We start from the raw sequence: 12,111 nt of genomic DNA, 5'->3' as shown, positions 1-12,111 counted from the left end.
TCAAAATATTTCATCAAAAAGTGAATGAAGGACAGTCCAAACACGTCCAGCAGGTTAAAGGTCAACAGCTTTAAGCACTGGCCATTATTTTACAGTTTAAAATGATACATATATTCTGTAGTTGAGGTGCATATGTGAGCTATAGGCTGACATGCACAGCTGTGGAAATAAAAAAGGATTTATAAATGACAGTTTTACCAGAAAGTGTTTATTCACTATCATCTCTATATACAGTAAGTAGATCAGGAATTTCAGCTTACATTTGTTTAAAAAAAACTCTATAAAATGTAAAATAAATGCAACCGTCCAACAAGAAAGGGTTTTAGGTCTCTACTTCAGTAGTGATTTGAAAAAAAGTCATTTCTTTATGTGAGGCCATGAAGGGAATAGATCAAAATGCAGAGTCTGGAGGTGAAGTCGCAGCCCTGCACAACAAGACCCATTGGGAGATGGTTCCAGGCCAGGTTTCTCTCGCCCGACAGCTTTTGGAAACGTGCACGCTTTTGTTTGTCATCTGCTTTGTCTCATTTTCACACGTCTGTCATTATTTTGCTGAGGTGGGTTTACTTGGCGCACCGTGCTAAAGGAAGGGGGTTGCAGCAGAGATGTCCCATCTGTAAACATTAGATCATTGCAGCTTCATTTGTAGGTTTCCTTCAGACCTGCAGGCAGGAGGTGTGCTGAGACTTAAAGAGTTCAATAGAGTCCAGGAATTTGGGAAAAAAGATGTGGAAAAGTCTACTTATACCACAGCTTCCATACGGAGGCAGTGACAGCCTGTTGGCCAGGCTAGGGGTCAGCTTCACCACCGCTGAGGACGAGAACAAGCCGAGAAGCCACAGCGGGCTACGCCAGCTCCTGGTCGGCCATCGGCAGTCCGAAAACGGAGTTGATGAGATCGAAGAGGCTGTTGTGTGACATTTGCAGGCTGATGCTGGAGCTGTGGAGAGATGACGCCCCCTCCAAATGGGCCATCTCGTGGAGGTGTTGACATATCAGAGGGACCACCTGCAGGGACCAAGAGGGGATGGGAGGTAAACGCGTCACGAAGCTCTGAAGGTAAAGAATTCCAATGGAGCCTTACCTTGACACTGACAAGCTTCTTCTCCAGAGCTTTTCCATCAGGGAACTTCTCTCCAAAGCACATGTTGATGGTGTACTCGGGAGATCCGCCGTTGTTCTCCTTAAATAGTTTCAGTTCTGTGCAGAGACGCGACTGTCAGCAGTGACAAATAAACAAGTAAAAGGTTTTTCACCCACCGGCAGCAGCACCTACCATGCGCATACTTGGCAAAGCTGAGGAGCTCCACTATGTTGTTCTGGGGCAGCTTACTGGGCTCCGGGTGAGCTACACTGGGATCGCTGGTGCTGGCAAACACATGGCACCTGTCCTGCCTCGTGGCATAGATACCGGTGTCCCGTACCTCCAGGAGGAGACCTTTCTGGATGCTGTTGAGGACACGGTTGGTGTATTCGATCTGGGATAAAAAGACAAGTTTAGAGATTAGAGATCCTGCCGATAACAAGAGTAGGACGGTCCAAGTCTGGCCGATGGGATCTACCTGTTTGCGATCCAGCAGCCCTTCGGTCGGGGGGAAACAGATATGATGGTGGGCTTTTAGTTCCGGGGCCTCACTGTGGTAGTGGAGCTGGACACGAGGTGCTTTCACAGTGGTCCTCAGCATTTCTCTTTTCCTGTAGTGGATGGAGATCTCCAGGTCGTAGATGTCAGGCTGCACAGGTGAAAGGATGGCTTGTGGAAGATTTACTGTTCAACAAAAGATATTAGATTATTACCACTGCTGTGTTTCATCGAGGGAGTTCAGTTTTCACGCCAAGTACCTTCGTACTGAGACGGCTTGTCTGCCATCGGCTGCGGGTGGATCTCTGCCGCAGCAGGATAACCCCCGAGGTCAGCTGGACAGTATTGGATGGTATAGTTCTCCGCCCAAGGCTGCTCCTCTGCGAACAGTGAACGAAAACTAGATTAAACTGTGTCCACATCTTCAAAGAAACCTTGTGTAAATATGAAGTAAACAAGCAGGAGCTTGCTGCACCTGCAGGCTGGTCCCCAAGATCCAGGGCAGTGAAGTCATTGTGCAGATTGAGCTGTTTAAGTAAAAATGGCATAATTACCTGAGATGAATGGAGGGAGGAAAAAGAGAGCGCGCTTCGGGTAATACTACACCTCAGACTGAAGTGTGAAGTGCTTCACAGGAGGGCTGTAGATATCCATGTCGGAATCTTCCTGGGAGGACTGTGTTGGCAGGTTTTCATACTTGCCTGCCAGTGAGAGGACAGATTTGCAATTAGACTGTACACTGCTGCACAAGAAAGGTGCAGATTGGGATGGACTTACACCCGGTGTTGATAATCTGGTAGATTTTATGCGGGTCATCTGAATTTTTGGAATTATCTTGTACCATCTTGAAGCGCTCGGACAGGTTATATAAAGCAGAGCGGAAGTTGGTCTTCCATCGGGCTTTATCGTTGGGGAAATCGTTGATTTTTCCACTGGCTACTGCCCACGCCTGCCAATCAAACACGTGAAAGTTAAAGTAAAAGTTCTCAGTTTGTTTCCATAGTAACTGCTTACTGGTTACTATTACACTTAATGTGCCTGCAAATGGTCTCAGTAGCACATATGAGTAGTGTCCCCTCAGTGGTACAACTAGAAAGGTAGCATGTTGGAGCATTCCAGTGATCCACTTTAACTAGTACTTCAGTGCCAGAGCTGTGATGAGGATGCCCCTGGCTAACCCAAACCTCCATCCTTTCTCCAGGCTCTGGCAGAGGTTCCCTGGTGTTCAGACACAGCAAGAAAAGGAAGTTGGACCTACCCGAAATATTTTGTTGTCCTCGTCGTTGCAGTCCTTCCTGGAGTTGTGCTTCCAAGGCACTCTGAACTGGTTTTTGTCCACATAGCGCAGGCCCAAATACTGGCCCGTCTCCACCTGCTCTATGAGCCAGCTGGCGAACTGAGGCTTGGAGAAGCTGGTGGGACACATGAAACTTCAGTGTGATTGTTGTTTAAACTGCGACATTCCAGTGCTGCGAAATAACAAGGAAAACTGCGCAATCGACAGCACTCGCAGGGAACTGGTTCCTTCCTCCAAATATGATCCGTCTTAACCAGTATAGAGAAACAGTAATAAAATGATTTTTTTTCCCCCTTACCGCAGCATTTCTTCACCGTGTCGTCACCCTGAGTTTTCGACTGTCGAAACAGCTCCATAGACTTTATACGGAGAGCATGACGTCATACGAAGACTCCTCCCGGCGTGATAGCTCCGAAGTGCCACGGGGCGTTCCCGACCAATGAGCGTCGTTTCCGTGTCCGCTGTTGCCAGATGTTCCCACGCGCTCCCGGTGGGCGTGCCTGTCTGAAAAAAAACAACAAAAAAAAAAACAACGCGAAATTCTGGCCGAAAGTGAAAGTCTGATTTCCATCTGGGATTTTTATTGCATCGCAGCTTCATCAGAATTTCACCCTCCTGCCGTCGCCCATAAGATTCTTGCTGAAACACCATTTTAGTGACGTGTTTCTGGGACTGCATTCTAACGCTGTTCCTCCTCCTCACACACCTGTTCATGAACAGCCATTTATTTGAAAAAGTTTACTTATTATTAAATTATGTTAACGCCACCATTTCCAGCTAGGTGTATTATAAGGTGTACAATCCACTATGATTTTTATTATTTAAATTTTTTTTTATTTTTTTTCGAATGACCTGTTTTGCATTACTTAGGCAGAACTGCTAAACTAAATTAAATATGAGGATAAAACTCTACATTACACAACTTAATGATTAATTGGGGATTTGCTGCTGCCCACATTCCATCCACTTGGTTGTGGATGGAAATATTTATAAGGTATATTTCAGACCCATCAATTATTTTAAAATAATGTCATGTGCAGATGGCAGCTACAGACTCCTCCTACAACCACACAGAATTTAGTTGGAATCCACTGTCATAGTAATTCTTTATTTTACTCCACAAATCCAGCAAAATGTGTCATAAATGCTCGATTTTTCCAAACATGACCCTCACCACACACCTGCAGATTGTATACTGAAAGATAACCTTTCCCTTTTTCAAATTTTGGCTTTGGGTATTTCCACCACACCAGCATCATAAAAGAATAATTGTTAATAATTGGTGGACTTTTGGATGGTCCTGCAGGTGTGTTCTGATGAATGAGACTGAAAGAGTATTTATATCCACTGGTGGTGCCCTTGTTACAAAAGACTGTTTCGCTCAAAAGCAGCTTGTTCAAACTCAGCTTTTATATCCTCTTTTGGCATTCATAATACTATCTTTTATGGACGTAAGCTTTAAAATTGAATGATTGTGTTATTCTTAGTTAGATTCTTAGTTTGTTGTCTCTTGCCTCTCTGCAGACAGCCTTTATGATGCTCATGTGTCACCCTCTGTGCAATGTGGATCATATTACCCCTGAGCCTGGTGTGAATGTATCAGTAATGGAGAAGTGATACACATTCTAATGGAGCACTTCCTTTTTCCTGTGCTTTGAAAGTCCAGCTCAGGTCTTGTGGGCTGTCCCTGAACCATGTGCACTCCACTCAACCAGGAAGGATGTCACCCTGTTCTTAAAAAGCCTATGGAAAGAATCGCTTCCTTTTTTATACTTTTATTCACAAAACAATCAACAAATTACTTTTTCAACTGTTTAAGGTCCCTCACCAGGAAACATGCAGGAGATTGTCATATTCATAACATATCATACTATGTCTCACCAGAAAGGTCACATTCCTACCCAAGGTGCTGCTTTTTTTAGAAATTTGTTTTGTTAATGACAAAGGGCATTTCTGCCACACCTTTGCCAGTGAGTAAGGTTTTGGGAAGCATCATGAATAGGTGTGCATCTGTTCAGGTGTATCTGATTCGATACATGGGGAAAATGCAAGAGTAGATTTGTTAATCTGCTCAGCAGGTTATTATTTACACATTTTACACATTTAACTGCGTCTGAGTGCAAGACGAAGTCAATCTTTTGACTACAGACAGTGATCAGACTGCAGACGCAGAAAGGAAAAGTTCAAGGATGCAATCTGTGTCAGAAAACTGTGGATTTTATTTGCTCTTTGGTGCTCTCTGTTGTTAGCATGGAAGAAAAGAATCTGTTCGACCAGAAACTGAAAGTAGGGGAATGTCACCACGATAAAGCGCCGAGGGCGGAGAGATCTTAACGGAGAACCACCGTTTTTATTTTTTTTATTAGCGTTGATCTACCTTTACATACAAACAACGACTGTTGACTGAACGGGGATAAATTGGATAATGTAATTCTGATGTTTTGGCTGAAATATTTTAATAGTTACGTTTGTGGGAGTCATGGTTTTGTATGTTATATGTAATTGTTATACATAATTTAAATTTTGCTGAAAACAATGATCTACGTAATTTTGACTGTCACCCTTTATATACCAAGTTATTTGTGCAGTTCATTTTGTTGCCACTAAAGGGCGCAAAAGTATCATTTTTCCCCCGGAGGTTATTTTACCAGGTCGACGTTTTCTGCCAAAAGAGAGAGTTAAAAGCTAAACCGGCAAAAATATATTTTAAGTTGTCTGATTTGACTGAAGCTGTAGTCAACAAAAAACAGCAGCAGTGGCTCTAGAGTTGAGGAAAAAAGAAAAAACAGAGAAGACGGCGATGCTGTCCAGTCCCACGTGGTGCTGAAACGCTCATTTTTGCAAAAAGAAATATAAAAAAAGAAGTGAAATCATGTCTCAAACACAAGAGTTCATTCATAAATTACATTTTAGAAAAGTATTTTCCGAGTTTGCAAAAAAAAGGGGTGACTTTAACGCGTCCTCTCTCACTGCAGCCTGCCACAACCTTTACGAGTTGTGATGATATAGAGGTGTATAAGTGTCAATCACTACGATTGGAGACACGCTTACAATCTATTTTGCCTTGTAAAGCTGTATCCAGGATACAGCACAGTGTGTCTTTGGTATTTGTGATTGTAAAGAGCTGGAGGAGAAAGATGCCCACGGGGGGGAGGGGGGAATTGATAACTTGAAGACTTGCCAGGGGTAGGCTACATTGTCAAATCCAAAAGGCATTTCAAAGAACCAAAACCATTCACTTTTTATTCTCTTCTTTTTCTTCTCCTCTCGCTGTCTTTTTTCCTTCCTCCGTCCTTTCTTTGCGCTCGGTTGCTGGACGTTTGAATCGACCAATGAGCCTCCAAGTTCGAGACATTGGAATGTAAATGAGCCCAGCGCGTGCTCCCGGCCGAGTGAAAGCTCGGGATTGTTTATTGAGCTCCCGGAGCCACGCGCCTGGCCCGGGGGAGTCGGCGCGCGGAAGAATCACACAGCGGGGGCGGGGCCTCAACGCGAAGCGTGCGTCTCCGAAAAGGGGTGGGAGGGGTGTGTGTCGGGGCGCGTGTTGAAAAAGAGGAATGCTGCCAAAGTTTGGGTCAGATCGGCTCGTGGAGTAACCAGTCAAGGCTCGAGCCGGAGTTGGCCTCACGGTCCCCACGCGAAAGACACGAGAGCTGTACGCCGTCACCCTTCACGCGCACCCTGCCGCCCTTTGCATCCATCACCTCAGACCAGCTGTCAGAGATGGAGACCACAACCATCAGCACCACGCAGACCGCCTTCACGTTTGCGCGCAGCGGCCTCACCCTGCACGCCCCAGCCCAGGACACCGCCTCCGCCGTCCATCCCAACTCTGCGGGCTCCACCGACGGCTTTCAGAGCAAAACCAAGGTGCTGAAGAGACAGCGCTCCAGCTCGCCGGAGCTCCTGCGCTGCAAACGGCGCCTCACTTTCAACGGCCTGGGTTATTCCATCCCCCAGCAGCAGCCCGTGGCCGTGGCCCGGCGGAACGAGAGAGAGAGGAACCGGGTCAAACAGGTCAACATGGGGTTCCAGACGCTGCGTCAGCATGTGCCCAACGGCGCCGCCAACAAGAAAATGAGCAAAGTGGAGACGCTGCGGTCTGCGGTGGAGTACATCAGGGCTTTGCAGCAACTTCTGGACGAGCACGACGCGGTCTCCGCCGCGTTCCAGTGCGGACTGCCGTCACCGACTCTTTCCAACAGCTATTCAGCCGACCCGGAGTCACCTCACTCCACTTACTCATCAGACGAAGGTAGCTACGAACCCCTGAGCTCCGAGGAACAGGAACTGTTGGACTTTACCACCTGGTTCGACAGGTATTAAGGCGCAGAGCTTCCGAACCTCACAGCAGCGTCTGTGCGTAAAATGCTGACATTGAGACTTGGTCGAAGCATCAGGTCCAGCCTTGCACAGGGTGCTTGGAAGTGATCTGTACCCACACCCCTGATCCAGACTGCTCCTCCAGAAGCAAAGTAGCTATGAGACAGCAGGGGGGAGTGTGTGAGAGAGGGAGCCTCAAAGCGCATCGAGCATGAACAGTGAAAGAGGAGGGGGCTGGCTTCGATGTCACGTTGACGCGTGGAAGTAAACTGTTGCTGTTTCTGCTCCAATAAGTGCAATTAATACGTGACAGAGCAGCTCCAGCAGTCAGCGGGTCCGAAGCTGAGGAATTCCCCTTTTGACTGTTTTCGTCAGAGCAGGACAGCGCATCCACAATGACGATGCCTCGACAGACTTTTACGACACCCTACCACCACCACCACCACCACCTTTTTATGGCACCATTGTACACACATTGTTTTGACATGAAGAAATATTTTCGTACACCCAACAACAGCCAATGCTGAGAGTGTCCTGAGAAGTTACAACTGTCTTGGCTGTGCGAAGGACAGCAATATCAAGGCTACTTACCTGTGACAAACCGTAGTTGACCTGTTATTTTTATAGAAGAAATCTATTAATGTATTCATGTATGCACTTGTTCCCTCTTTGCGGTTGCCTAAAATGTAAATATCGATTTGATTTAAACAAATATATTTTGTGTAAAACAAGTTTTATGAATAAAGATGAGTCTATTTATATTAACTGCTTTTTGGAAAGGGTTCTTCCAATTCATGTGTGTGTGTGTGTGTGTGTGTGTGTATGTGTGTGTGTGGCAGTAATCTATTCAAAAGCCTCTGTCTGACCTTTTCTCGACTTGTTTGGGCACACGGGGAAAATTGCACAGCTGGGTGGGCACTCAATAACCATTATGGACGCGCACCTTCTCCAACGCTTTGTCTGCATTCAAGACAGGGAGATTAATATTACGTTTCATGCGACGCATTGTTTCTTTTACGCACTTTGCCCAATAGCCCAGAGGGCCTAGCAGAGAGAGGGAGGGAGAGAGAAGGGTGGGAGGGGTGCAATTCAGGCCTCTCAAAGGCTATAGACACTTTGAAATACGGCCTGGGGAAAGTCAGCAAGACAATGAGACGGGTCAAAATTCTTATTACCCGATCGAGATCAATCTAAATAAAAACCCGGGGTTGTCGACTACTTGTATCCCCAACTGTGTTTTTCACGGCGCACACAGCCGCGTCAAAAAAGCCCGTCGCCCCCAAAATGGGGGGCGCAACAGCTCATTATGGGCGCCTTTGTTTGCGCCTTTGCGCCTCATTATGCCAATTATGAAAGGGTTCCCTTTGTAATTAAACACCGATGCCAAATTCGGCGTGAGGAACGAGAAACAACGAGTTTGATTTCACCTGGTGATGCGGGAGGGATAAACTGGGAACAAGCGTGTCTAAATAAAGCGGTGTTTTATAAAGTTTTCATTAAAAAATAACAAAGGGCAAAAATGCTGACTGCAGAATGCACGCTTTATCCACAAAAACAACTTAAAGATGAATACGGCCTGTGCCCCCCGCCAACGCACCTGCGCGCCGCAGCCAGCAGGTGTGAGCCACGCGCGACCAACGCTGCCGCGCTCTCATTGGTCGGTGGCTCGCGTACGTGAACCCTGTCGGGCGGAAGCGGCGACAAAATCAAACAAGTGATAAATGACATTAATTACGCTCTGCTCTCCAACCTCCTGAGTCATCAGGACTCCAGAAGACGAATCAATGTTGGGCGCAAAACACCCCGCTGCTCTATTATTACATGGTTGAAATGGTGCTGCTGATGTCCTTCAGAGAGAGGCAGAGGCCGGCCTGCAGAGGGAAAATAAGCGCTTGTCTCCTGCCCTCCAAGATTGATATGCAATTTTCTCCCCAGCATATACAAGAGGACCAGGGGGGAAATGAATCTATTCAGGTCATTTTGTTGGTGGGTCATTTTCACTTTGACAATGCATAAGGGGCGATGCTAATGTTGGCATAATGAAATGGCGAATAATCAATCAACTATAGCCCATTAATGCATTGGAGTTGAGATGGATGCTCAAACCATGGAAACCTCAAATGGGCGCATAAATAGTTGGACCAATATAAACCGAAATTTGAAGGGTGCAGGGTCATCTATTGTTCATAAGCATAAAATGGGAAATAATCAACATATTTCGGTGTTAGTTTTAGAAATGTTGCTCGAAATTATCCTGCAACCATAACATGGTTTTCAGAAAGTTAACTGGAATGTTTTACTGTGATGAAAAGTGTCTTAAAGCCTCTAAAGTCATATCACACAAACATAAACCACTCAAAAAATGTCTGTTTTGTTCACTCCTGTGTATTTTAACAAGTGCATCATCAACTGGAAACTCTTATTTTTTAATTTAGACCACAATTACATGTTAATATACTCTATACTTCAACAAGTGTTTGATGTAAAATCAAGAATGCCTCCCAGCCTTTGCAGCCTTTATAGCAATAAACAATGAACATATCTGCAGAGAGGTTTTCAACTTGTAAACAAACATTTATTGGGGAGTCACAAAAAATGTAAAATGTAAAAAAATGTAAAAATGACAGCGATGCTCTGTACAAAGACCTGAGACAGCTGGGCAGAGAAGTATGGAGGAAAGGTGCGCAGCCTTGAACGATGCTTACAAAGGAGTTAATGTTTAAGCACAGACAGACACGATGCAGCTGGCACTCAGACAAATATGCTGACCTCTCAGCCATCGATCGAGCGAGGCCTTGGGCACTAGAGACACTCGGGACTCCGTAGAACTGTTGACTGATCGCCTCTGCTTCACCTACTAGAGCAATTACCCACCAAAGGTCCTGACTGTGCGTCCTATTGGTATCGTTCAACGGAAACGGTTGCAAAGCAATCAGCTATCAGTCAAAGTTACTTTTGTATGGAGAATCGAAAGATTTGCTCATGGAAACGTTTTTTTCCTCCTCATCAGAGCAGGCAGGAGTCACAGATGGAGACAGGAGCTCCGAGTTTACCTACAGGGACTGCCAGGAAGAATGCATTTCAAAAGTCACAAGTCTGAATGTGCATTCTGACAGTCTAGAGGGGGAGCGACTGTGACAGCCCACCTCCCATGGGGCTTGTCATACACTTTTTCAATCAAGTTTCCTTCCTCTGACTTTAACAGTAAAGTTTTTACTGTTGAACATATTTAGACAAAAAAATGGTCTTTGCATGTGTTAAAAATCCCAATCTGATCCTGAGATTGCCAAAGAGCCACCCTAGGTGGATGTAACTCGCAGCTCGTCTGTCAGCCTGGGGTGATCTACTGGGATAATTACCGGAATACTGGGATAAATCCTTTGGTATCTATGAGTCAAGTATGAGTCAAGGATGAGGGATCAAGTCTAAAACTGCGAGAAGAGTTTCCATGCCGAATCCGTTATCTCTCACTGTGTCCTGCCTATCCCGATAAAATGAGCCATTAATATTATTTTTTTAAATTTCAGATCCCCCCCCCCCACCCCCAGCCCCCACCCAAAGCTTGAATCATCCCCGCCAAGTCATTCTCGGTAAAAAATAAAAAAGTCGGACCTCGATTTGTGATCTCCTAATTTCTCTCTTTGTCTCCTCGGATGTGTGAAATGTGTGCAGCTCAGCACTTTTAACTGACACCTCTGTGAATAAACTTCAGACGGCCCGGAGGAGGGGGAACCCAACCCTGGAGGGACGGACGAGGTGGGGATGTGCTCTGGGGTGGGGGCGGCGGGGGCGGCGGGGGCTGTGATTTGCATGGACCATTGTGCCGCACAAGTTTGGGTGCTTTTTTTTGGCCTGGACCCTTTTGGCCATTTACTTCCACTCTGGCTGGCTGTGGCGGGGCGTGAATAGTCTCTGCTCGGGGGAGACACAAAGGCGCTTTTGTGCCGCGACTGCACCATATTCATCATGTAATGCCTGTAAGACAAATCTGATTGGACGTCTCTGTCACTTTGATGTGGGTCCAGAGTGCGAGTGGCCCTGAGATGGCTAACTTCACTCTCTATTGCCTATTCTGCAGCATTGATATAGGGATGGAGGCAGGGGGGGAGGGAGGCGAGGTGGCTTGGGGGAGAAGGTGGAGGGAAAAAGGAGAGCAGGCAGGGGGTAGCCCTCATTATTTTGAGGAGCAAATTCATAATAAATTTCCCCATTCTACAAAACCGGGTCGAGATGATTGACACTACTTTACGCCAGCCGGAACAAAAGGCCTGATTTGAGCAGAATACCAAATGAATGGGCCGAGCGTGGACTCAATTCAAACAATTTTAATCTCTCCCCATCCTCCCTTATTCCTCTTCTCCCCCCTCTCCTTCACACTTACCCTCTCTTTCTTCAGCCCCAGCTCTCCTGCCTCTTTTGTCCGGCGCGTTCTCATTTTACAGGGTAATTCTACTCCAACGGATGTGCTAATTGTGCTGGGTTAAACTGGATGCTGGTGGACTCCTCTGATGCGGAGACTCCCTTCCACAGAGAGTGCGGTCAGCTGCTTGTCCAAAGTTCTGGACGGAGATGTTCTTAAAAGTTGTGTGGGTTGAGTAGGAAAGGAAGAAAGGCAGAGCTGCTGCTGGTCAACAAACAATTGGGGATGAAATCACCCAGTGTGGCCATTACAACGCAATAAAAACAAACAAACAAACAAGTGGGATACAGAATCGATAGGCAATTGTGAAAGTGCATTTCTGGTGGCATTAGTATACGATAAGTCCAATTCAGTCAGCTGCCTTGGACGTGCATTTTTTCCACCAAGTCATGTTTGCATTGAAACTAATGGTGAAACTAAGCTACATTTCCAACAACTGTTGCAGTTTCTCCAACGCGCTTGACAACAGAGGGGATTGAGGACAAAAAT

The 12,111-nt window shown here is 46.1% G+C and overlaps 2 protein-coding genes across 2 annotated transcripts; one reads left to right on the top strand and one right to left on the bottom strand.

Moving 5' to 3' along the window:
* Window positions 1-192: 192 nt before the first annotated feature.
* irf7 (interferon regulatory factor 7) lies at window positions 193-3,331 on the bottom strand. The gene is made up of 10 exons (XM_003967404.3): window positions 3,178-3,331; window positions 2,841-2,994; window positions 2,360-2,531; window positions 2,189-2,283; window positions 2,058-2,109; window positions 1,843-1,962; window positions 1,563-1,768; window positions 1,277-1,478; window positions 1,085-1,200; window positions 193-1,008 (listed from the first exon to the last, which is right to left on the bottom strand). Exons 1-10 carry the CDS (start codon window positions 3,183-3,185, stop codon window positions 847-849), a joined length of 1,287 nt encoding a protein of 428 aa, XP_003967453.2. The 5' UTR covers window positions 3,186-3,331; the 3' UTR covers window positions 193-846.
* Window positions 3,332-6,001: 2,670 nt separating this feature from the next.
* On the top strand, window positions 6,002-7,960 carry ascl1b (achaete-scute family bHLH transcription factor 1b). The gene has a single exon (XM_003967405.3). The coding sequence runs from the start codon at window positions 6,603-6,605 to the stop codon at window positions 7,203-7,205; it is 603 nt and encodes a 200-aa protein (XP_003967454.1). The 5' UTR covers window positions 6,002-6,602; the 3' UTR covers window positions 7,206-7,960.
* Window positions 7,961-12,111: the final 4,151 nt, after the last annotated feature.

This window comes from Takifugu rubripes, chromosome 9 (genome assembly GCF_901000725.2).
Source record: "Takifugu rubripes chromosome 9, fTakRub1.2, whole genome shotgun sequence".
NCBI classification, from domain to species: Eukaryota; Metazoa; Chordata; class Actinopteri; order Tetraodontiformes; family Tetraodontidae; genus Takifugu; species Takifugu rubripes.
Note: the sequence above shows the minus strand (reverse complement) of the source record. Positions and strands in the feature narration are given on the sequence as shown.